The sequence below is a fragment of the Vanessa tameamea genome, chromosome 27, assembly GCF_037043105.1.
Source record: "Vanessa tameamea isolate UH-Manoa-2023 chromosome 27, ilVanTame1 primary haplotype, whole genome shotgun sequence".
Taxonomy (NCBI): domain Eukaryota; kingdom Metazoa; phylum Arthropoda; class Insecta; order Lepidoptera; family Nymphalidae; genus Vanessa; species Vanessa tameamea.
In genome coordinates, this window is record NC_087335.1 from 519,386 (window position 1) to 547,072 (window position 27,687).

A 27,687-nucleotide genomic window follows, 5' to 3' on the forward strand; every position below is an offset into this window, starting at 1 on the left:
ACGGTTGATTTATGCCGCGTCTCCCCTGTCTTAAGATATGCCTTTGATTATAAGAGGAAGCGACTTAGGAACTAAGCTGGATTTAATTAAACACACAAATTTGGGCCAAATTCTTTATATCTTTAACTAATACTGTTAATGATATACTAGTGAGTCACGCGACTTCGCGCTTATTCAACAGATTTTTAGGAATTTCGAAAAGTATGACAGGTTTTGTTTTGATTTAATTTCATTTAAAATTGACGACGTCTGTTCGCACGTTCGTTTTTTTTCGCGAGCGCCGCTCTCTTCCCGGCCAGTAATTTTTTTCTGCTCTCTAAAACTAATTATTTGTTAAATCGTAACTATTCAATAAATAAATTAAAATCTATTGCTGGAGCTCTTCAAAATAAGACCCCCGATCTTCTACGTCCAGCTATCGTCCTATAATCACTGGGACAAAATCGGCTTATGCTAATATTATATAAGATTTGCGTATTATTACGTTAGTATATATACAATATACATATACTTTATTGTGTTTTAAATGTTATTACAATAAATATTTAAAACAAACTTACAAGACATTAGTATTGTAGTAAGTATTAACCTTCCCCTACCTTCCTATTCAACCTTGGGGACTAATCTGAAAGGTCCCTTGCACCTGTAATCACACTGGCTCACTCGCCTTGTAATACGACCAAGTAAATGATATTATTTTATGGTATGTATTAAAAATGGTGTTTCCATTAACATTTAACATTTCCTACGTGTACAATACTTGTGACCGACACCCCCCCCCCTCCCTTATTTGCGGGATACAGTTTATTAATAGATAGAACTCAGAAATAGTGTAGCTATACCAGTGAAAATATTTTTGTTTCGGAGATTACCCTTTACATATAAACATACGCTTTCGCGGACGGTTTTTTCGAACCGATACGACTTGGGAACCTTCATGAAAAGAGGGTACTAATTTCTTGAAAACCGGCAACGCACCGCCCCCGGTGTCGCAGATGTCCATGGGCGGTGGTCACTTTCCATCAGGTGAGCCTCCTGCTCTTCTGCCACCTGTAACTTAAAATAAGAAAAAAACAATCAAATTATTTGTCTTTATAACATGAGCATAGATTCCATCTTATTGCCTGCTAGAGACAAAGAATCGAGACTATTCATCCGGAAATTACTAGCATGCTTGCTAACATAAACATAACATAATCAGCCTGTAAATTTCCCACTGCTGGGCTAAGGCCTCCTCTCCCGTTGAGGAGAAGGTATGGAGCATATTCCACCACGCTGCTCCAATGCGGGTTGGTGGAATACACATGTGGCAGAATTTCGTTGAAATTAGACACATGCAGGTTTCCTCGCGATGTTTTCCTTCACCGCCGAGCACGAGATGAATTATAAACACAAATTAAGCACATGAAAATTCAATGGTGCCTGCCTGGGTTTGAACCCGAAATCATCGGTTAAGATGCACGCGTTCTAACCACTGGGCCATCTCGGCTCAGTTTGCTAGCCTTGAGATAATGATTTATTTTGCAGTTGCAAATATCTTGATTTGTATTTTTTATATTCCTTATGCCTTGTACCACACAACAGTGGCCCCCGTTATTGGTAGAGAAATGGTGAATTTTACTTTTTTTTCCCTCATGTGACAGTTTTTCAATGTCTACGAAACGATTTGATTTATTTCCTCTCCCGAGCTCTTCCTAATTGATACGGACGTATTTCCACCGAAGTTCCGAATGTTCGGATGATATTAATTTTTTGTCGTTTCTTCTCGGAAGTACTCAAATTTCAAGCGCTTTTATATTATTTGATGCAAATATTTTTTTACGTCTTATATTTCATGTTTAATTAAGTTTTGTATGACTGTTGTGTCTTTTTCGCACACAAAAAATCGGTTATTATCTCACGTTGAAGAGCTCCAGCCGTAGATGTGCAGAAATTCTTGATTGCATTTTACTGAATCGTTACAATTTAAAAAATAATTAATTTTGAGACCGAAAAAAGTTACCGGCCGGTTAGAGTATAAGAAAAATAAATTAAAAATGTAAACGAAATTAAAGCAAATTGTTATCGACGAACTCCAAATCCAACTTAACTTACGTATACTATTTGACTTTAAAAAAATCATTTAAATAGAGTTTCATCTTTATGTCGCCGAGTGTACATGCAATTTAAAATGAAATGAAATAAAAACGAAACCTGTCATAGGTTTTGTTTCAAAAAATCTTTTGAATAAACGCGAAGTTTCGTATGCGACCCGCTGGTTTAATATAAAGGCTACTTCAACGGAGTATACAGATATCAATTATGACAATACACCTGATATTTAGATACTTATAATCGACAATATTTTGATTGTCATAATTGACTACCTCGTCCAGCGACCAAGCCCAGGTCTGGAAGTAAAACTAATGAGTGTTATTCCTCAAAAAAATCTCATTCGCAATCGAAGTTATTAAGCATATGAAAAATTATAGTTTGATTAGAACTCGCAATTGTTAAAATCATTACGTAACATACTATGTTGAGAGTGTATATCACTACGCTCACTGGAGACCCCCAACGATAAATACGATATATACTTTGGCAAAGAATTATTAGTTCGTTTTAATGATGAAATTAGATAAAATGATGATAAAGTTTTATTGATAAAACATGTGTAACGTAATTTCAAATTCATCCATTTAACCTAAAACTAAACCCCGTTTGAACTTACATTGTTTTACTAATATACATAATACGAAATTCTATTTATTGTTTACTAGCTGTGCCCGCGGATTTATCCGCACTTATTTCAATTTGTAACTGTAAGATTCTTATCGTTACTGAAATAAAATGTTATTGCTGGATAATCGGTTCAACAGGTTCAGATTCTAACAAACAAATCTTTATTCATAATATTTTTATGTACGCACGGTCCACGCTAAAATCCTTTTTTTTTTTGTTATAATAAAACATCTCTACTTATTATCAAGTAGTAGCTTTCAATAATTCTTATCTTCTGCCATACTTACTTTAACTTCAATAACATTGGACTTTCATACAAACTACTGTCCCCTGTTTTAACCACACAAGGGGGTTGGTTTCTAAAGATACAGTATTAGTACACTTCCACGCCATTTATAGAGCATACATTTTAAATTTCATGTCTCTTACTTCAAAAACATAGGATTTTCATACAAACTTCCAATCCTTGTTTTACCCCCTTAGGGGTGTAGTTTCATAAAATCCGTTCTTAGCGGATGTCTACACCTTATAAGGAACCTACCTGCCAAATTACAAGTTTGTAGGTGTGATTTCGTCATTAATCAGGGAGTGGTTTTTGGTATTTTTATATATATATTAATACTTTATCAAATTAAAGGTTAACATTTGTTAAAACACCAACTTTCGTGGGCGGCGATGATCCCTTACTACGATGCGGACCTGTCCACCTATATCATAAAAAGTACGAATCATAAAAAAGTCCGAGTCCAAATTTCCTCATTGCTAAAACCAAAGAGTAATAAGTCACTCAGCCCAAATGTTACACCAAGTTACGTCGTTACACTTTGTACGATATAACTTGATTTGTCACGTTTTAGTATTGACATTAGAGAAACGTGGGGTTAAATTAACTTGTGATGTCACTATACGTACATCCAGGGTTATGTGATGCGAGCCACGTTAAGCTAAACACAGGTAGGAATACATGTGCACGTGCATTGAGGCATACAAACTAGTAGGTTGCATGGTAATGTATGTCACACATACAAGATTGATTCATATTGATTAAAAAAAATAAGACAAAAGCAGTATCAGTTTGCATATGCAATATGTCTCACTGATAAAACTCCTTTTGTGGTGAAAATTTGTAGGTACTGTGAATGATTTCAAGTGTATTAGTTAAGGTAAAATATTTTTTTTGTTTTATGTTATGTTTGCCTCATGCTTCTTAATCATGATTAAATACAGAGGCTACATTTTTCTAAGTATAAGTTATTGAGCTGCATCATGAAATCCAAGGGATATATTTCATTTTTCAAGGTTTATGGAAAATTTGTGTTTTTATTTTATTTTATTTTAGTCTGGGGAAACAAACTATGAGAAGACAAAGCACGATCTACGATAGATCCGATCGAAACCTGTCCACAATTACAGATCGTTAAACAAATAATGATTTTTAGTCGACCGTATATATCCACAAAATTCGTATTTAATCGAGATATTTCGATATTAAATCCATGTAATTTAATGTCACGTCAGTTCAATGATTAGCCATGTTTGATGTTTACGGGACCGTTTAGAAAGTGTCAAGAATGATTATCGCTAGTTTTAACGACCTAAATAGAAAATATAGACGTTTGATAATCACAACGCGTATAAAAAAGTTGTATGAAAAGTTATTATTATTATTGGGTGAGTGAGCCAGTGTAATCACAGGCACAAGGGACATAACATCTTAGTTCCCAAGGTTGGTGGCGCATAGGTGATGTAAGCAATGGTTAATATTTCTTACAGCGCCTTTGTCTATGCGGTGGTGACCACTTACCATCAGGTGGCCCATATGCTCGTCCGCCAACCAAAGGCATAAAAAAATATATATTTTTAGTAGAAGTCGATTTGTTTACTAGAAGCCGGGTTTTCATCTAGTTTACAATAATACACACGTCCGCTAGATCTCGAGATATAATAAAGTCATAGTTTGTTATAGTCTTCTCAGATCAGGGTATTATCTTTTCCGAACCGGTAGTAGTATTTCATTAGACTATCAATAAGTAAGTGTAATTCTTCTATATTGAATAAAGGAATTCGAGTTTGAGTTTGAGTTATGATATGTTTGTAAGGAATGGTTAATATTTCTTACGGCGCCAATGTCTATGGGCGATGACGACCACTTACCATAAGGAGGAAAATGTGCGGCCGTTTACCTATAAAAAATTATCTGGTTTCGTAGCCTTTTTTTCGCGCAGTGCAATAAACAAATACACCAATAGATAGAGGTCGCTAATTAGTAACCTACACTCCAGTTCAACCTTCTTATCATTTGAATTATTTATGTATTAAATAATATAAATATTATTTATTTTCATACACTCGTTTCGCTCGAACTGAGGATGAAGAATACATTTTATTAATAAGTAGTAATATAAAATCTTCTATCCTTTTCTATACTTATATGTTTCCAATAACTTATTGAAGACTCAGTTTCAAATATTCATATTTAAATGATTAACAATATTTATTTTAATATAATATTTATATTTTCCAGTTTTTAGTAAAATAGTTCGTTATCATCCGTCTTTGTCAAAATCCCATTCACAATTTTCCAATCATATTCAGAAAATATTCCTTTTCACTTTTTTAAAAATGTCAAACCAAAAAGTATTCATTACATTTATATTATAATTCTGTGATTGAATATAACTCAATAGCTAAAAGCTGTACAACCTTTAACGATAATTTATAAATATTTTATTAAACTTTATTTATAGGCTTACATTATTATTTTTATTTCCTACGTGACCTTTTATAATATATCATTTATATTTGTGGAAACCTTTAATGGAATGTATTAAAGTTTCGTCTGTATACTTTCTCTTACTAGCTGTAAGTTTTCCTTATTTAATAATGAAACAAAACGATGTGCTCATACTAAGACAAAAACAGTCATAATATATATAAAATTTGATACCCAAATATCGTATTACTAAGATATAACTACTCGTCCGCGGCTTTGTTCGCGTTTAGGGGTTTTTCGTCAAGTGCTAGGCATCAAAGGTATCCTCAGGGTTCAAGTTTGCTTTATAACACATTTGGTTCAGTACTTTCGGCGTATAAAACAACAGTCATAAAATCAGTCAGACAGACAGATACACAAAATTACTTTCCAATATATAATATTAGTATAGATGAAAAGATATACATGTAGAACATATCCGCAGTAAAGATAAATTATTTGTGTAAGGCTTTGACCTACAAAACGAATGCTCCAAACACACCCAAAATAAATGACATCCATAAAATAAAAAGTATAAATAAATGATTCTCATACTTTTAAAGGATTTGGCGATGTGACAAGTGCTTTATTTACTTAAAAAACCTGCCGCCAGAAACACACGTAATTCTTAAGACGATAATCCTCTGAAAGCCGCTGTTGTTTATTTTGTTGAGCCATGAACTTGGCATTACTTATAGATTTTTGTGTCTTTTTATAAAAAAAATGTTTAATACTATGTCAGGTTAAAATATTTTGTTAGGCCTTATAAAGTTGGTTATATTTTTTTTATTGAAAATAAATTTTTAATTAAGAGCGGTTATGTCGGAGTAGTCGTTTTCACGAGACTTTTTGAAGGGATTGAGAACCAAAGATTGATCAGTTACTTAAAAAATATGTATTGTACAGAGTTTAGTCTCACTTTAATAGAATTTTAATAGAATTTATTCATCTTAAATAAACATAACTGCCTTTTGACAATTTATTTGTTAAAAATGTATGTCTTCAAAAATTGTAAATTGAACGTTGTTCGCCCATCAAAATTAGTTAAATGCACAAAACAACACAAAGCTTCAAACCGAATAAGTACTATGCAATTATAAAGTTTAAATCTTTAATACTAAAAAAAATATATTATTTCAAGTAAACAAGCTTAAAAATTACAGAAAATGAGAAGCGACAATTGGAATAAGCGCCTAATTATTTCTATCAAATGCCACAGGATTCAACTATCACAATTTTGAAACATAAGTTAAGGCGAGAATAACCACAAAGAAACTCAAAAATCACTCTAGTACTCAATGAACTGTGAATATTTACAATTACATTTATATAAGATCATATATGGTCTCTTTCTGTGAAAGTGCTATGTCGCAGGAAGAGACCGCGGAGCGGATGCGCGAGGAAAGTTCCACTGGTTATTAGTAGATATTCTGATGAACTGAACGTTCTCGCCACCGATGTGACCCACAAGCCCAGCTACATGTGGTGGAAACGTGTGAGAGCGTTTCTCCAGCGAAAAGCATGGCCGTCCATGAATACTATCCCCACACTTTTTGATCATATATTGACCTAGTAAGTTGAATGTCTGTATATGATTAAAATTAATGCCGTAATTATGTACAGAATATTATGCCGAAAAGTCGCTATATATTAATCTCGTGGCCCCAACTTAGTGTGTTAATCTGGATTTCTGTGAGCTTTGAAGCTAAGTCTTTAAAAATTGCTCAACCCCACAGATGGTTTCATATCTCGTCAATAACAAATTACTGTTCGTTTTTATACAAAAGACTTCTTGTAACGCGCTTTACGCTTGAAAAAAAATACTTTTTAAATTTGGAAGACAAACAAACAAATAGGCAGACTCTTTGTTTGAACTTGGCCTATATAAACGAACACAAAATATATAGTAAAAAAAACAATAGAAAAAATAAATCAAGAGCGAGGACAACACCTCTGTGAAGAAATGATTGTTTAATTTAAAAAAAAAAAATTGTCTCGTCGCTAAACCGGATCAACACTGTGACTTAAGATTCCTTGTGTCTGTTATTACAGTGACCACTATAGCTCATCATGGTATACATACCCAACACCATTCTACCAACATACATTTTTCTTATATACGATGAATTTAATTTTACGCTTTTAAATATTTCAAGATTGTGTTCATTAAAAAGTAATGAAAATATCATAATATAAGTTATTTATTTAATTTTTTAGTAGAACTTGGCGTTGCACTACTGTGCGCCTCGCAGAAGCGTTATTAAAACATACTTGTGACTTTTTCACGTATTTCTAGAACGTTATTACAAAGCAAGTGTCCGGTTTTATTTTTAATTTTATATTATTTCATGAAAATATTTAAAATTAATATTTATATATGTATCTATTACGAGACATTTAGAAACTTAATTATATTGAAAAGAAAAAAACTAAAATTCTATTTCAGATCAAGTCCGTCTATTCTTTTAAATTTTAGGATTGTTTTTAATTTTCTTAATATATTATTCATATGAACGTGAGGCTGCATTAGAAGTCGTAGAAGACACGTTCATTGATTCTTGATTGAAGTTTGAAAATAAAAATTTAAATAAATAATAACGAAGTAAGTAAGTAACAGCCTGTTTATGTTCCACGACTGGCCTTAGAACTCTCCTTCTTTTGGAGGAGAAGACCTGGAGCTTACTCTATTGCTTCCATGTGATTTTCATCCACTACGTGCAGTTTCCTCGCGATGTTACCCTTCACCGACAAGCATTAGATAAAAAAATATAAATAAATATAAACCACTTGTTAGGGTTTGAACTTAAAATCATTGATTATAATTCGTCTTCTAACCACCAAGCACATCACGGCTGCATCACGAGGGAATAGTTCACAATCGTTTTATCGAACGAGACCGTGCAAAACAGCTACTGTATAAAAGAGATGGATCAAATTGACATTTTACGTGAATAAATGCCCTATTTTATAAAAATATGACAAAGAAATAAAGGTTGATCGATAGGGGCCGCAGATGTTACTAATTTCATTACTCTACAAATAAATTACCTTCTAGGAGCGACAGGCGAGTGTAACTTTATTAATATTAATTGATTATTTTCTAATCACTCACATATATGAGGATATATAAGTGGTCGGAATAAATCGTCTACTAAACCAGAAGTTTAACGTATTTATTATGCAAAAGTATGGATTAAAATACCAACCTGTATATGTACATGTTGATCTGTCGGGCTAAGGAGAGAGGAGGCTCTCTCTTCGAGGAAAAGGTTTGGAGATGTTCCACTACATGCCAATAAAAATTGGTACTGTAATAAATATTAACCCTTCCATAAGAAATGCGCCACCAACCTTTGGGGCTAAGATATTAACACACCCTTCAAACCAAAACACAATAATATTAAGTATTGCTGAATGGCGGAAGAATATATTATGCTTCATGGAAACCCACTTCGTGTTGGATAGGTACCACCCACTCATTTTATATTCTACCGAGAATTACCAATACCTATTATTATTGTGTACTTGTTTGATGGGTGATTGAGTTAGTGTTACTACAGGCACAAGGGACATAATATCTTAGTCTAGAAGTGGGCGTATTGTTAATATGAGGATAGGTCAATATCTCCTTCTAGTCCATTCGGTCCACCTACCTATTTGATATAGAAAAATATGTTGCCACGTCTGATAAGTGATTTCAATAACGCAATACTTAACAAGCTATAACGCAGATGGAGCAATAGCATAAGAAATAACCTTTAGGCAATTTCAAATGTTTAACGATTCAAAGTGGATTTAATCAAATGCTTTATTATTGTTATCGTCTTAATTTCATGGTTCTTTTTGAGAACGCTTCAATCTACCTCGTATTTATTTAATTGCCTTCCTACTCCGCTCCAACCTTACGCTTTTAGACTACCTCCCCCCCCCCATAGTCGTTAACTGCGGAACTCGACTTGATGATGCCCTGAGTACAAAGAGCTTACGCTGCTTTTTGGACTTATTCTCAGAAAATATGTTCATTACCTTACGAAGGTGACCAATTATAAGCATTTTTTTTAGAAACTGTATTAATACTCGATCAAAGTCGATTTTAAACAAATATAATAATTATAATATTGAAGTTTTGACTGCGAGTAAATTCTGCCACATGTGTATTCCACCAACCAGCATTGGAGCAGCGTGGTGGAATATGCTCCATACCTTCTCCTCAACGGGAGAGGAGGCCTTAGCCCAGCAGTGGGAAATTTACAGGCTGATTATGTTTATGTTATGTTATGACTGCGAGTATACTTTTTTAATTATTTTACTCAACGTTACGAGTTGCACCGTTAGTGGGTAAAAGCTGAGTGTATGAAATAGTTCTAATTGAGTGATTTAGTTATACTTTTTGTCACTTTCACTATTGTCTTTATATGGCGTTCGCTTATTTCCTTTACTTGGTCCAATAAGGGTGTTTTTATCATCCATCCGTTTCTCTTCCTAGGCTTATCCTCAGTCCTTTCTTACACGTGTCATCCCTGATCTCCCTGCCTTTTCATCTTTCGCCTTAGCCACCTTCATTTTTGTGCCCTAGAGCAAATCTTCTGAAGATAAGTACTAAATCGTTGGTACCGTTTTATATCTCGGTTATCCATCCCGATCTGTGCTCTCATCGGAACTTTCCTCAAAGGGAAAGATCTTACCTTACACTTCTCGCTTATATGCTTATAAGCGCTGCAACCGCCTGTTCTGTTCCCGTTGACAGTCTCAAGGCTAGTAGACGTAGGGTCACCTGCTTACATACTGAAAAAATCTTGGTAACGCCTAAGGCAGCTCAAGTTTGTCCCGGCTGCCGTCAGAAACAAATGTAGTCCTTTATCTAAAAAAATCAACATCATTTTATCAAACCTGAGTTTATTATATTATTTACGGCTCGGAATATAAAATTATATCATTTTAATCTTTAAAGCGTCTGGCTCCATCTAGTTCATGTCGTCAAAGCTACATAAAAATATAATTCTATTTTCTTCTCAGCACATTTTCATTTAGTTTATAAATTGTGGAAAATGCTGAAATTTTGATATTTTAAATATCTTATCGTAGTCGCACTTGTTTATGGTAATTGTATTCGTTGGTAAAATATTTGGGACACACTGTCTGATATTGGTTGTTTATATAAGATCCTATTTCTTGACCATAAAATCAACATTTCAACTATAAAATAAAATCTATTAATTTTAAATTCAAATGCGGTACCGGTATACTCGATAACTTTCCAAATGAATAAGTACATTGAAATTGTTAGAGTGATTTACGAGAAATTAATAAATTAAAATAATTGGGTTCTACACGTACGACCGCGGCCGTCTGCTAGGCAATATAAAATTTACATACCACTAAAAGGCAGGTTGTATAAACAGTTTATTGCTGTGGGGGTGGCTTTATGGTGTCATAAAATTTGTACCTAAAGTCATTATATGTACAATCATATGTGCTACGCTTTCTTACCCAACTACGCAGCTAATGATGATAAAGCTAATTCTGGATTATACCACAATAGTTGTCGCCCGCGACTTCATTCTGTTTTTTGGGTCGGTCATCAGATGTTAGAAAGTCTTATCGATAAAAAGCGATCTCGTCCAGACCAACTTTGGGCATATGACTTGACGTAGTAACAGCGGTTTGGACGTGTACATTTATATAATATATTTAAATATGTTAAGTTTCTCCAATCCAAGACAATCCGTCCAATTAAGTTATAGCAATAATAATTAATTTCTATAAATATATTTTTTAATAAGGCATGTCGACCAGCTCAGTCATAATTCACAAACACATTGGCATAAAATATAATTAAATCCAGTAAAATAATAACAGTCTTAATAATAATATTACACGTCAATACTAATTTAATTTTATGGATAAGTTATTGCATTAACTTAATTAAACTAATTTAATTTAATCATATTAGTATTAACATTAAATGTGCAATTTGGCTGTAGGGCTATATATGTACATACATACATGTATACTATATATACATACAGACGGCAAGTCCGTCTGGGTAGGTACCAGGCAAATGAGTACTTGTCATATTATAATTTACCGGCAAATGGAAAGGTGAGGCCAGTATCATTACAAGTAAAAGTGACATAACGGTAGTTCCAAAGATTGGTGGTACATTGGCGAATTGAGCGATGGTTAATATTTTTGTTTTCGAGCATACGCAGCGTGCCTATTCAAAACATTTTTTTTTTAAATTCATTAGTAATTACATTTTAATAGCGTAAGTCGATGATTTAGTGCTTATGGGACGATAGCTGCACATAAAAAATCGGTTATCGTCTCATTTTGAAGAGCTCCAGCCGTATATGTGCAGAAAAAAAATACTGGCACGTAGACGCGGCGCTATGACTGTATAAAAAAAAAACAAATGTAAATCGTGGGAAACCTCGTCAGCTTACAATGAAATTCAATAAAAAAAAAAATCGTCACACGTTTCGAAATTTGTAAAAATCTGTTGAATAAACGACAAGTTTCGCGTGCGACCCGCTAGTATTTTCTTTAAAGTTGGTTTATAATTCTAATGTATGTTTTATATACTTAGCTCCACTCTTTAGAATCTGCGTGACGTTTTATGGCCCATAACCTCACCCAATAAAAAAACAATATAACACGATAAGTTTGTTTTAATTGGTCAACCCTTTTCATACATACAAAACTAATTTTAGCTGCTGAGCAAAATATTCTAAATGTTCTGAGAGTTTTAGAGCTTATTCCACTATGCTGAGTGGCGTACCCATGAAAACCGGTGTACACACTACTCGACCACGGAGGTCGTCAATTATAACTTAGTTCCCAAGGTCGGCAGTGCATTGGAGATATAAGGAATGAATTTCTATGGGTGGTGGTGACCACTTACCTCTCGCCAACTCACCTAACTACTTCATAAAAAATGACGATGAGTCCAAACGCAGGACCAATCTAGAAGTGTAAATTTATTTCTCAAGAAAGACACTGAGATTGAACATGGAATCTCGTGATCCGCAGCATGACGTTCTAATCACTAAAACAAGCAAATCATCAGTCACCATTGGATAAATATAAACTAAAGCTAACATAAATAATGCTCAAAGTAACAACAACATATTCTATTGGATATTGCTTGCTAATAAAAAATGATATAAAATAGTTGTATACAATTAACGACATATTATTGTCTTTTTACGAGTATTTTAGCGTCAGTCGTATAGCGCTATTTTATTGCCTTACTGGGATTACTACTGGAAATAACCCCGTGACATATTTAGACTTCATACGGATTTATTATTTTGTAAAACCTTTGTTAAATACTTTGTAGTTTAATTGTAACTAAAAAGAATTAGCAATGTATGTAATTTGCAAATACCTAATCAGATCTAATCAAATTCCTTTATTCAATATCGAAGCATTATATTTACTTATTTATTATCAAATTAAATATTACCGGTTTGGAAAAGAAATGACCCTAACCTGAGAAGAATCGGCGTTAGAAACTCAACTTTTTTTTTGTCAATTTGTGATTGTTTTCATATCAATAAACTGTCAATCGGTTGTCAAAATTTCACAAGTGACATAAGTAGTGAATTCTTCTTCGAAAAATATTTTATTTAAAATTAGCACATAGTAATATTAAAGGCGAACGAGAAATGTTACAAAAGCGTAAGAAAAGGGGTATTGGACAAAGAGAATTATATCTAATTTAACGACCCTTAGCAGCCTTTTTAGAACATCGTTCCGCTTCCAAATGTAGAGTAAGGTGCTAATGACTCAGATAAGTTTATTTAATGCAGTTAGCGAAGAAACCCTTTGATAATATCATTTACTAGCAAAGGTATAGGTTATCATGTCTGTGTAGTTCGTATATAACAATTGTCAATGCGATCGCTTGAACGTCTGAAGTTGAAGCGCTACAGCGCTATCTAGTCTTACAACAAAGTGTATAGTATAAAAACCTTCACGATTGAATAAATACTATTATTATTCCAACTTGTTTTTAATCTCAAACATAATATACACCAATATCCATATTTATATACAGATAAAAAAACAAATATCAATAGTAACATACATTTAAATATGAAGATACCGCTGGTTTAGTATACAAAGTCTGTCTAGAAAAAACAGCAAAAAAAACTCACTTTTTATGTCTTTTCCAATAATTTAATTACAAAAGTTCGATATGATGCAACACATGCTCTCCAAGATTCCATGATTAGTACGGTAGCTTTTTTTAATTTTAATTTATAAATACTTATTTATTTAATATTATATTATTTTAAAAAAGATCTACTATAATTGTAAATATACTGAGAAGTCAACTTCATTGTTAAAACCATCCTGAAATGAGTCCGAGCTCTGAGAATGCGAAGGTCAATTTTTATGTCGCAATAACTTAAAGTAGAGCTAAACATGTCAATTAAACTCTACTATTATTAAATTTAATTATGTTATTTCTCTGAACAGGACTTTAAAAAATTAATAGTCAATACAAAACAAGAATAACTAACTGAAAAAGACACAAAATTATAATTTTCAAAGAAATGTAAAGAAATGTCAATACAATGGTAATAGGAAGAAAAAAATTCCGTCCCTAATAATCAAACTTCTGGAATAAGGGTAACGAAAACAATTGGAAAAGTCATTGGGCTGGCGGCGATTTTATGCGTCAATAGACCGAGACTTCGAAGCACCGACCTACTTTACTACTTACCCGATTTTTAAGACTTGTACACGAAATAAAAACGCTTCAAGAAAACTCCCAATATTTCTCTACAAATTACTATGGGAATCGTATTAAAATCTTGGAAATAAACATTTTTGGCTTATAAGTTTTCTTGTGTTAAATGATCACCTGTATATTTACAGTACATTCCAATGGCAGGTTGAGTAAAAGTAAATAAACAAGGTTGACCTTGAATTAATACGTCATCATTGCACGAGCTCTAAAATAATCCGTGGTGTTCATTATGGATTCGTAAAAAAGGTCGTTTTGGATATTGGCAAAGTTATCTGAACTTTGGAAGTAATATTAAAATGGATGACTGGATTAGTTGTTGTTGAATAATGCTGTATTATAAAATAAAGATATATTTTCAATTTTTGATTATCAAGAATAGTTTTTAGTACATAATATAGAAGACAAGTTAGCAAAATAGATGGTATTTGTAAATCTTAGGTTAATGTATTCCTTATGGCAGGAGAACCGTTGTAACACACGATAGACATAGACATTGTCAATGATAGAGATATAACCTACTATTTGTGTCCCGACTTTGTCCGGGGAAAAACCAAACAAACTTACCCATTGAAGTTGAAATTTCCAAAAAATATTTAAGAGTGTCTACGTTAACTAAGGTTTAACTATAAAAGGCCGGCAACGCACCTGTAAGACCACGCTCTAATACATATATTTGAAGTCAATCGGACCTATAGTTTCGAAGATCGTGATGAATCAGGTGATATTTCGCTTATAAATAGATTCTACTTTGATATCATGTTCATTTCAATTGTGATAGCATCAGCTTACGTATCATATAAAACAGAATATAGTGATACTATGTTGCAGTGGAATAACCAATGAAGGTGTGGTGCGTTAGTGTAGAACATAGACACATCCTTTTCAACTTCGATTATTGCTGGTAATCGAAAGTTAAATTTGTTTCGAATATATTTAAAAAAAAATAAAAGGACATACGCTATATTTCTAGTAATACAATATTCGTTTTGGCAATCCCTGATCAAATAATGTAAATCAACTTAGTATGAAACAATAAAAACAAATATTTTTGCAGTAGGAAAAGCTCAAGTCTCTCTCAGTTTTAAAGATACTGCTCAAGATATAATATTCTACTTTCTATCTATCTTCGTCAAGACTAAACTTAGAACTGATTTGAACCCGCAATCATCGGTTATGATGCACGCGTACTTACCACTGGACCATCTCGGCTTCGAACAGTATACAACACATCAGTGATAAAAAATATATAAACAAGAGGAGTAGGGAAACTTGTAACACCAAATTTCCGTCATCGCAAAGTCAATTTATGCTTCCTCGGGCAAGATGCCCGCTCCCATAATAAAATCCCGCAATATCATTTAGCTTTTCCGATTAATAAATTTCATATTTAAAACACATTTTATATTCAACTGAATAACTATGAATTGAAATATACACACTACAAACTCCCTAGTGAACCTTACGTTCACACACACACACACACACACAATATGTACTTTAAAAAGTAAGTTTTTTGTAAGCAATATAAATAGTTATTTATTTAGTATTTTATTTATTTATATAATTTATCGATATCTATAAACATTTTAATCAGTATCATAAAACAATTTAACTTAACAAATTTATTGTATCAATTGAGGTCAAAGGTGGCGTTGTGATCTGATGTTCAGAATTTACTTTTTTCGGGCAGCAGTTGTTTCTACAGATAATGTTTCTAGCTGCTAAGACTTGCTTAGGTTCTCTATGGAGATATAAATACAAATATTATTCGATAGAATATTGTATAGATGATAAAAAGCAAGGAGTTAGTATTTGTCAATTATAAGGCTTAATACAGAAGGACATACTCGTATGTATGTATGTATGTAAATATGTATTTTGTGTATAATTAACATATTTGTGTAATGTAATGTATAAAAACTATTGAACTACTTAGCACTGCTACTGGGTTTTATTTATCATTATGAAAAATATCATTTGAATAAAACCTCATTAGAATTTTTTTTTTTTGTAGTCAATACTTTGTGAACATGTATAAATCACCAAAACCAGAACATTAAAGAACTGAAATATGGAAAATATCAAGTAAAGTTAATTATACCGGCCTGTTTCGTCTAAAACAATATGAAACTCCTTTGGAAATTGTAGAAAAGTATTTTTCTGTGTTTCATCAAAAGCATTACCGATATTAACCAGATTAAACTGGTTTTATGTGATATTTAAATTTCAAAACAGGAAGGTCAATTTCAATTGTAAGAATGAGCTCAACTTTCAGAAACACGACGACAGGACCGATTTTTATGGAAGGGTTTTATTGGGGTACTATTGTTATATACACATACAAACAATAATACATTTATATATATGAAGTATTTACATCGAGAGTTAGGTATATTCAAATCAGAATTTAACATATCTATTCACTAACTTGTGATCGCATCGGATTGTGGCAAGAATGCTAGCGCTGAATTGCAATTCCGATTCACGTAGTGAAAAATGTATCAGTCGTCTTGTCACCAATGGATGCAAAGGGTATTTTATTTTTTATTTCGAATTAATTGTATTCGATCTATTTAGTACTTTTATTCATTTAAGCCGATGAGAATTATTATACTGAATAATGACAAGTGATTAGCTTTTGCAATACCACACTATTGTACAGAGAGTATTTGTTGTATGAGTCTTTATATGTGTGAGTGATGTCATGAAAAGGGACGGAAGTGTGTAACAGGAAGCCGCGAAACGCGCGCTTTTCGATTTGATCAATGAGGGCGCGCGGCTTATATTTGACCGATATAACAATACATTTTCTGAGAGGATATAATATTAATGTTTCATTTTACCTAGGTGAGTCAGATGTTACAAATCATATGCGACTACTGGACGGCTCTTTTTTTTCTCCTTTTATTAAATATAATTAATACGTTCTTATTTGTTTTTCTTTTTTTAGTTTATCTTGGTATGTTTCTTTGTAATTCAGTGTTAAGTTTATAATCAAGCTATTTATCTATCTTATATTTATAATAATTGTTTTTATTGATTGAGGTAATCAGTTCATTTTTTAAAAAACATTGTCATAAATTGATTGAGACCAGCAGTGCGTTTCGATGAGAATTCTAATATCACTCGTCAACTCGACAATCGACTGACGGTGATACGCTATTGATACGAGTATCCTATCTTCTAATAATAATCAATGTCAGAAATAAATATTAAATCAGATTTTGATTGTATTTGCGTTCATTCTGAGGCGAGATTCGGGTATATTGTTACAGAATAATCCAACACGATACGATACAAGATATAAGCTAACTATAAATAATATTGTACTAAAATAGCAAATACAATAGCACATTGCTTATAACAGAGCTATTTATCTGAGAAGACCATCATCTCTCATTGTATAACAGTCTTACCAGAGTCAGGTTTTAGCTTGGAATACATCAAGCTCACTGCGAACATAAATGCATTATGTAAACCAGCTAAGTAAACAGAAACATGTTAACAAAGTACACGTTTATAAATGAGGATGTATTCTAATATTGACATTGAATATAATTTTACTAGCCCGTCTGGGTCGGTACCTCCCACTCATAATTTAATCTAGTGACACGCATCAATACTTAGTCAAAATCAAAATCTACTTTATCAAGTAGTCTTTTACAAGCACTTTTGAATCCTCATGTAACAAACTATATTAAGTTAAGCTACCACCGGTTCGGAATGTAGATTCCACCGAGAAGAACCGGCAAGAAACTAGTAGTTACTCCAACTTTATTATCTCGGTGTGCGTGACAGCTACGCTTGAAACTCGCAAATCGTCATACTACTTTACTAGTATACGAGTATTTATTAGCCAACTGTTGGCCTTTTTTTTCGACGCGTTCACTGCTTTAATAGTTTATCTAGACATATAAATTATCAAAGGACAATATAAAGATCAGCGAATGTTTCCAAAACCACCAATATTAACAAATAATCGCCATATTTCCATTAGGTCATAACTATCATTAAAATGTGTATTTTATTTCAGTCTAAAACATTTTGTTAAAGTACCGTAAATGATAAAAATGTTAATGATTCTATTTCTAATTTCCCAAATAAATCACGAAAGGCGTCAATCACTGACCATTTTGACCCAAATTTTCATCTAAATTTATATACCATTGTACAACACGACAGATATATTTCCAAATAGCGTAGGTCAGTCATAAATAGAAATTTCCGTGACGTAAACACTGAGCGATAGACAAGAGTAATGTTGAATCAAAATGATCATAAACTTGGACTTTAATATTAAGCACTTTTAAATCATACAAACATATATATAATATTAAGTGAATTATGAGAAAATTTTACAATACAATTCAAATAATACTCCAAATTAAAAAAAAATCGTGACTGGTCCACCAAAAGTTATAACATTCCGTCAATTTTTAATAAACTTAGAAGTCAGTGACATTACTGACGGTTTCAATTTGAAATATATATGTATGTACACATAAATTACAAAACGAAAACATCATTTATATATTAATATAATATACATTATATACAAATGGCTCGTGTAATGGTAATATATATCACATAATTTGCATTAAAGTGAGTCAATTAGTCACGAACACAATTCGATACCTTCATTAAACTAACGATGACTATAAGCAACAAGATATAATCTTATATATTAATCTACAATAATTATATAATACGCGATATAAGCTCATTAGAATGTTTAGTAATTTAGCTAAATAACAGACGATAAATGATTCACTGACTGACAAAGACTTACGAGATTATTCCACTCAGTGTTGAGGCTCTGTGCAAGATCTGGATGGATTCCACTCGTTATAAATTGTAACGTTAAACAGTATTACGTAGTATTGTTGTGTTTTAGAATAACTTTGTACAGTTCCCAAAGTTATTGATGCATCAGTGATGTAAGGGATCGTTAATAATTTTTATACTGTCAATGGCTAAGGCGCTTGTGACTTGTCATCAAGTGGTCCATCGGTTAGTCCACCTTAAGAAAAACTCGCTGCCTTTCTGCAGAATACAGCTTAAATATAAATGTTGGCGCTCTTAACCAACTTCCAGAAATCATGAAAATGTGCCGTCAAATGAAAGCAGGTTCACTTTTTGTGAGTGTGAACGTAGAGGTGTGTATTATTCATATATACTATCATGCCTAAGCAGAACGACTGACAGACGAGTAAGAGCCTACATAGCCAATCACTGTCAGCGGTGTCATCATCCTCCTGCCCTTATCCCAATTTTAATTGGGGTCGACGCACCATGTCTTCTTCTTCCATATTTCGCTGTCGGACGTCACCATATCGTCTTTCACACAATCCGTCCATCGTTTCTTTGGTCGTCCCCTACCTCTATATCCATCCACATCCATTCTCAAAACCTTTCTCCCAACATGGTCCTCATTCCTCCGCATAACATGCCCATACCAAGACAGTGTGTAATGTCATATTAATACAAAAGACCGCTGATAGTTAGTGACTACATTGATGAAAAAGTCAATATATTCAAAACAGTAAACTGCCTGACGCTAGCTGACATTCGACGGCTGACTTTACTTAAGGTATGAACAATCAATTAACATACTCCCCGTATAAAATAAATAATAATCGTATTTTAACCAGTGGTTCGTTTCGAGAAGCATTTTTAGAATTAAGAGGAGATAAAACAAATGCTGTCTTGATTCCCAACGACGTAAATAGAATAGAAGTAAAATACATAGAAACAAATTTCTTAAAGAAAAATGGTACCAAATCCCTCTGTCCTTATTTTTGACGCAAGAATAAATGCGAGAGTGTGGTACCCACTTATGCTCAAAGCACTACCATTAAAAGCACTAGAGTCCATACTGCAAAGCAATATAAAATATCTTACTCCGCTCTTAACTATAATAAATTTCATATGTTAAGTTAAACTTAATCTCCTATGACGTAAGTTATATTTAAGTCCAAAGTTTTTTTTTATAAATGAAGGCTGAAAGCAATGGCTATTTTCCAGTCCATAAGCCATTTAAAAGCTATCGTAAAGTGTCAGTCTTTATGTTGAGTGTCGTAAAAGTTTTAAATTTCCTCTCGTTTAGATATATAAACTTGCTTATTTAAGATAATAGCTGAGGCTACATGGCTTCCTGCATTTAATTTGAATAAAGAACTTTCAGCCTGGATATGCTATAAATATGTATTGTTTAGTAGAAAGGCGGACGGGCAAATGGGCCGTATGATGGTAAATGGTCACACCATTGCTCTGTAACAAATATTAACCATTCCTTACAGCGCCAATGTGCCATTGACTTTAGGAACTAAGATGTTATGGCCTTTGTGTCTTTAGTAACACTGGCTACAGCACAATACTAAGTATGGTTTAGCACAACAATACTGTTTGGTGGTAAAATATGTGATGAGTCTATGGTACCTATCTTGACGAGCTTGAGAAATCTTTACCACAAGTGATGATGATTTTCTCTTAACCCATTTCAGTCAAGGCGACCAAATTTGTAAGAAATAGATTGTATGTGTGCAAACTCAGGTGCACTCTCTGTTCCCTCACTTCGATAATCCGATTGGACGGTTATTGCAACACGACCGTAAAGAGCCCAGGCCTTGGATCATAAACTTAATTTGCTTCCCGAGGCACAGGAATCTACTGTTAATATCCAGACACCTGGTTGCTACTGAGAATTTTTTGAAAACCCCAATCATATTTTTGGTTCGCCAGGTGTTTGAACGTTGGACCTTGAGATCTGACTTAGACGTTGGAACAAAGGGGCAATCACACGTATTGTTCTTTGTTAATAGAATTAGTAATCGTTAGATAACCAAGAATATCCATTAATTATTTAACTACGTCAGGAACTGCACACTCATTCAGAAACAATTAGCTTGAACTAATCCTAACAAAAGTTTTCCTTATTATAAGAAAGGTTTATCATTGTAACGAAAAGCAGAAATCGTATTGATTCAAACTAATGTGGAAAACGAGAATAAATAAATTGGTCTATAAACTGGAATAATGTAGAAACTTTGTTAGATTTCTGAAATCAAAATTGAAAATCTTTACTCAACATGACGTTGCCCTATGATGAGAATGTGAAAAAAATTGTATTGACATTCAAAATAATCAATACTTTATTCAAGTTGGCTTTTACAAGCACTTTTGAATCCTCATTTAATAAACTATATTAAGTGAAGCTACCACCGGTTCGAAATGTAGATTCTACCGAGAGGACCGGCAAGAAAATCAGTAGTAACACTTTTTCAACATTTAAAAATACAGTCATGTTAGTTAAATACATATGTATGTTATATATCCTGCCTGGAAGTCAACAAGTATAAACTCCACGCTTTTTTATTATCTGTATAATCTTGTATTGAATAATATGCCTTCTTTACCAATATATTTTTTTACAAATGATTTGAATATATGAAACGGCAAAGTTAAAAATGTCTGCGGAATTTTATTATAGAAACGGATACCTTACGGATCTTGCCCGAGAATCGACCTTTGATCATAAACTTTTCAGACAGGTAACTCTGTCACTGCGTTTGTAAAGTAATAACGACTTTCAAGGTCGACAAGAGAATTTGAAGGTCAAATTTAAGTAATTTTTTTAATAAGTAACGTTTAAGCAAATAGTTTTGTCGTTGAAAACCTACAAATAACGTCATATTGTTTTTTTAAAGTTACAATTACATTAACGAGCTGTTCAGTTGCAAAACTATTAGGCATAGTTACGATGTAAGTTTAAAGCTTTGTAAGCTCCGTCTAAATATACATTGCTTTGTTAGAACTAGAAAGCTCAAGAGAGCTACGTTGAACGATATGATTATGAAACGTATACGTTACGCTACCTCGAAAACATCATAACAAATATTTTCATAAAATGTTCACAAAAATAAAAATATCTTAAAACATTAAAAAAATATATTATTATGTGAAGATAATTACTTCATCAACATTAAATGAAAATGTTCTAAATTGTTGTCCTGGTATAGTTTGTTGACGCTGAAAAGACAAGGCGGGTACCGCTTGTTTTTAGTGTGTATCCTGGTATGCCAAGGCGCACTAGGCGCGCTAGGCGCCTTCGAGCCCAGAATACACCACCTCACTAGGAAACGCATAATACGTTTTTACAGCGAGACCAAAAAAATGGTTTAGTCAACATACTCCATGTTTACCTGATCGCCTTTCGATCACGACGTCACCAAAAGGCCCATTGTGGGGAAGATATAATGTAAATTTAAGCCTAACAACTAAATCCCATCATACTAAACCTATGGGGCAGCCATGGTGGAGGGAGAGAGATCAAGCACAGAACATACCATTAGATGTGCTTTCTTTTGGACGCTAATCACTACGTAGTATAAAACAAAGTCGCTTCCCGCTCTCTGTCTGTCCCTGCGTATACATCTTTAAAACTTCACAATGTATTTCGATGCGGTTTTTTTATTTTTTATTTTAAAGGAAGGTTTATATGTATGAAGAAGGTTTATATGTATGTATGAGAGAAACACTGATAATTTTAGAGGTTTATAATGTGACGTAAATAAACACATTTCTTTCCGCTTCCTTTGGACACGCTGGCTGAACCCTACGACATCAAAATAATGTAGTACAGTATCGTATACCTTAAAAAGGTCTTTAAGAATTGCACCCGTACGTAGCCGGGGCGGGTCTCTGGTTATATATATTTAATATAATTACATAACTCTGGGTTGAAATTTTCAACAAATTTTTAATGACCAGTCTCGGATTTGTACAAGTTTTTTTTTACATATCATAAAGTACTTATATCACCTAGACAGCTACTAACTCAAACGAACGAACGAGCATCCCTTCTTTAATAAACTCTAACTGCATAAAACGTTTCTATAAAATATATTAAAAGTTTGATATGAAAGTTAGTAACAAGTAAACAACGAGAAGCCTCCGGTATAAAGGCTTGGCAGCGACGCTACAACTTGTTCGAGTTTCCTGAAATTTGTTTTAACATATCTCAGTGAAGTAATATTATAATTTTTACTTCTATCTTTATTTAAATAGATGTTGTTTGCTGTTTTATTATTTACTAAGTTTCATCTCGCATCCTATAGAGGCCCCCCTCCCCTATATGTTGTTTTTGTAGAGTTAAGTAAAAAAAGCAGTAGTATATCCTTCATTGGTGTTCAAGCTTGTTTCGTGAAGGCATTTATAGTATTAGTATAGATTTGTTTTTATTTATAATAGGTAGATGCACTAATGGTGAGCAGTCACCACCACGCGTAGTTTTAACAGTTGAGAGATATATCTGGAATCGCCAAGTTCTACCAATGTTGGAAACTTAATAGTTGTATTCCTTATGCCTGTCCACGTAACAAATATTATACCGTTCCTTAGAAGAGAGCTCTACTCTTTTTCAGTATTGCCTTTTATCTATATGATTGAAGATAAATTACACCTGTGTGAGAAGATAGAGACACGATTGAATATTGACAAAATCGGTCCAGATAACGTTAATCACTGTGTTAAAAATACCCAAGCACATAAAGGTTTCCTATCTTCGAAAAAAATCACAACACTGATCGTGAAAAGATTCGTTGGTCAAATTTATGCCGACAAATCTCAATGATGTTTATCGAAATCCCGTAACTTTAGGCTATGTTAAACTTGCTCTAACTGATCTTCACAATTCAGGCACACCTTTGGAAATAAGCTATAAAAACAAACAGAAAGTCAAACTACACGAGAAGGTAGCGAAAAATATATTTCTCTGAACAAAAAACGTAAAAGTTGATTCATTAAAAACCTTATTAGGTTTCCGCGTAATCCGAAGATTCGGAGTTTAATAATAAAATTTTACAAACTCTCAACTTTTCTACAGTTGTTTTCGCTCTTAGACTAACAATTTACTAGATTGAGTTAAGTTAAATTAATCTGTTAATTTTATGATTAAATTAAGTTTCAGGACATATATATATATATACATTTTAAATATTTCTATATTAAAACAAATTCGTAGTAAATGACTATAATCGTTTTTATATACAATATAGGTACGTTGAGATAGGTACGTTCTTCAACATTAACACAGGACAACAAAATCAAATCAAAACATACTTTATACTTACAAGTAAGCTCTTCATAGACTATTCTGAATTGTCATTTTATAAAATTAATCTAAATATTAATATTTGAAGCAATGACTTTTTTTTATGACATTTGTTTTTTTTTTTACTGTATTTCAACAACGTAGTAGAAGAACAAAGTATTGTCCTGTTGAGCCATGTTTTTCCTAGGTATCGTTCGAATAGTTTTCTATATTGTCTTGGGTCTGGGTGTATGTGGTACCGTCGTTACTTCTGATTTTCCATAACACAAGTACTTTAGCTACTTACATTGGGATCAAAGTAATGTATGTGATGTTGTCCAATATTTAATATTTATTTATTTACAAAACAGCGGATCGCTCCGGCTTCGCACGGCTGCAAGTGATTAATAAAAAAAATCATATAATTTATACCCTATAGCACCAGCGAAAACATTTTAGAATTGGATTATTAGTTTAGGAGATCATCCTACATACAAACGAACATATGGTACCTTTTTACAATATTCGTGTAAATACTTAGTGGTAATTTTGTTACAGGATGTCAATCGCACACGAACCGAACGCGACGTACGCTGAGCTGGTGATCACAAACGTACAGCCTGATGATGAAGGTGTCTATCGCTGTGAGATAACCTACCTACAAGTTGGGGAAGACTGCAATACAGTACAAGTCACCGATTTTCATACCTACAGTAAGTAATTTTATATTATTATTATTTTATAAGTGGGTCTTTTAATAAGTATAATCTTCGTATAGTTTGGATTTTAAGCACAGGTAGGGCCTGTAATTACTCTGGCTCATTAACTCTTACAATGGAGCTTGAAGTAATTACAGGTACTTCATGACGTTTAAGCTATTTTTTACTTAAAGTGGCAAAAAACGGGTAATTTCGTATATATATATATATTATTGGTTAAATGGCCGTCACTTGATATTTGCTTCCGAATTTTGTAAGAGCTTAACTACTGCCGTGGCTCTAACGCCCAGAATGTGGCCATCAGTTTCTCGTTTCCGAAGATGTACTATCTTAGTATGTGTAGCATCACTTACTTATTATTATAATTTTATAATTATAATGATAATTTTATTTAGTTATCGTTTTTAATGTAGATATACAAGTACTTCAATAAAGTACATAATTATATTAATTTAATTAGAGTAATTTGCCTCGCCAGATCTCAAGTTTAATTGGTTTCAAAAACACTATAGTCACAGGAAATTAAACATTGTTGTCATCTGTTACAAAAGCTCGTGTTTTGTGCAACATTGTATCCGTTGCTTAATTAAGTTAAGTAGTAATATGTGACGTTTCATTCGCTCAAAACTTTGCGCAGTTGGCATTTCAAGGTTTAGTGCTATCAACGTACAATAGGTTGTGTTCATGTTTAAATAAATAAATATAATAAATAAATATTGGACAACATCACATACATTACTCTGACCCCAATTTAAGTAGCTAAAGCACTTGTGTTATGGAAATCAGAAGTAACGACGGTACCACAAACACCCAGACACAAGACAACATAGAAAACTAATGAACTTTTTCTACATCGACTCGGCCGGGAATCGAACCCGGGACCTCGGAGTGGCGTACCCATGAAAACCGGTGTACACACTACTCGACCACGGAGGAGGTTTGATTGTTAATAAGACCAAATGTCACCTGTTTTAACAGATATTTACAATGTACCGAGAACCATAGGATCTAAAATGTTACTCGTGTCTCTGATGACTATCGTTGTTTTGTTTTTATTTTTTATACTTTTTTATAATTGTACCGTGTCCTAAATAAACATTTCTTTCTTTTCTTGTAAGTGGGCATAATTTATAAGCTGATTATTAAAAAATAAAAAACCAGTGCTGATACTAATACACCGTTAATGCGAGTATACGCGGCGGTGCAAGCTATTACGCGCAAACGCAGCGCGGACAAAGCTCAAGGCCATATACGCGTCCAGTGGCTGTTGCTTTGCGCGAGCATACTCTGAGTTGCGCTCAAGAGCCTACTCGTTAAAGTGTTATTTAATTACATTACTGTTATTTGTCTTAAATGATACATTTTATATTTACATACAATAATAGGGAATTTACGAGGTCGAATTTAACTGAAATATATTAATAGCTCAAAAAAATTAAAATATAAAAAAAACAATAGACCATCAATATTGAATTTACCGAAGTTGAAAGATTACAAAATTTATTAAATCGATTATTTTTGCTTCAAATTGATTGAAAGTCTGTTTATACTCGCTAAATCATTTTAGATTAAACAGTCGATCAACTAAAACGCAATAATATTCATCAAACCCGTTATATAAATATAATATTAATAATAACTTTTACGAAATGAAATGTCGTATATACAATGAATAGGTCGGCCCAAAATATATTTATTATTTTTGTAACAGAGGCTAGAAGACCAATATTTTATATACAGGGATAATTCTTAACACGTCCCGTAAGTAGCTGAGTCAATCAAAATGAACTAAATCCGTTTTAGTGTTGTCTTATTAGTGACAGTCGCTATAAATATCGATTCGATATCGATAAAATATTTTAATACGATTTTTGTTACAATTTTAACTTATGTATTAATATGTTTACATTTTCATGTATATATAGATATGCATTCTGATGGTAAAGATTAAAATATTTTTGTTCGAACACTGATAAATTCATTTCAGTGTTAATTTAATAATTGGTTCTCATTTCAGATAATTAGGAAACAGCTCACAAACGAACACATACAGATATTTTATTCAAAAAATTAATAAATAAAAAATCATAATAAAACTAATACTTATAATAAAATTGTATCATGTTAAAAAAAAACATATCAATAACAAATATAGTTCACATAAGCTGTTGATAAACTCTGCTATAACTTAAAAACGTTACATCGTAAAATAGTGACCCTCCCAATACAAATAAAACTATCGACATGATAAATATTGACAATATTCAACTCTATTTTCAACAGCACATTCCGACTAGGATATTGCGATCGTACCACCCGAGGCGATGAGATTTCATCGTTATATTTTATCTCTTTCACACAACACATTTTTTATATATTCGTCTCGTTTACTCATCTATGAAGTGGAATGGTATATTTTATTTGATACTTGGTTGTTTTGAGTTTTCTTATGGTTCAAGATTATTTCCTCCGATGCTGTAGGTGTTTGTTTGTTTTATTTTTACTATAAAGTTTACCTAGTATTTATAGTTTTACAGTATGCATAAAAAGCCGAAGCCTAATAAATTCTCACGCTTATTCGCGCAAAAAGTTTGTGCACTTAAGCGAGTGCGTGTGAATGGCATACTGTTAGCTTTCTGAATAT

The 27,687-nt window shown here is 32.8% G+C and overlaps 1 protein-coding gene across 18 annotated transcripts in view; it reads left to right on the top strand.

Moving 5' to 3' along the window:
* Nrm (neuromusculin) overlaps positions 1–27,687 on the top strand; it is a 395,440-nt gene that overhangs the window by 246,880 nt on the left and 120,873 nt on the right. For all 18 annotated transcript variants that reach the window (XR_010309700.1, XR_010309699.1, XR_010309701.1 and 15 more), the window contains exon 3: positions 24,883–25,037. Coding sequence is in view for 15 of the 18 variants with exons in the window: in XM_064219245.1 (XP_064075315.1) it covers positions 24,883–25,037 (155 nt within the window). In the remaining 3 variants the exon portion in view is untranslated. The remainder of the gene's footprint in view (positions 1–24,882; positions 25,038–27,687) is intronic.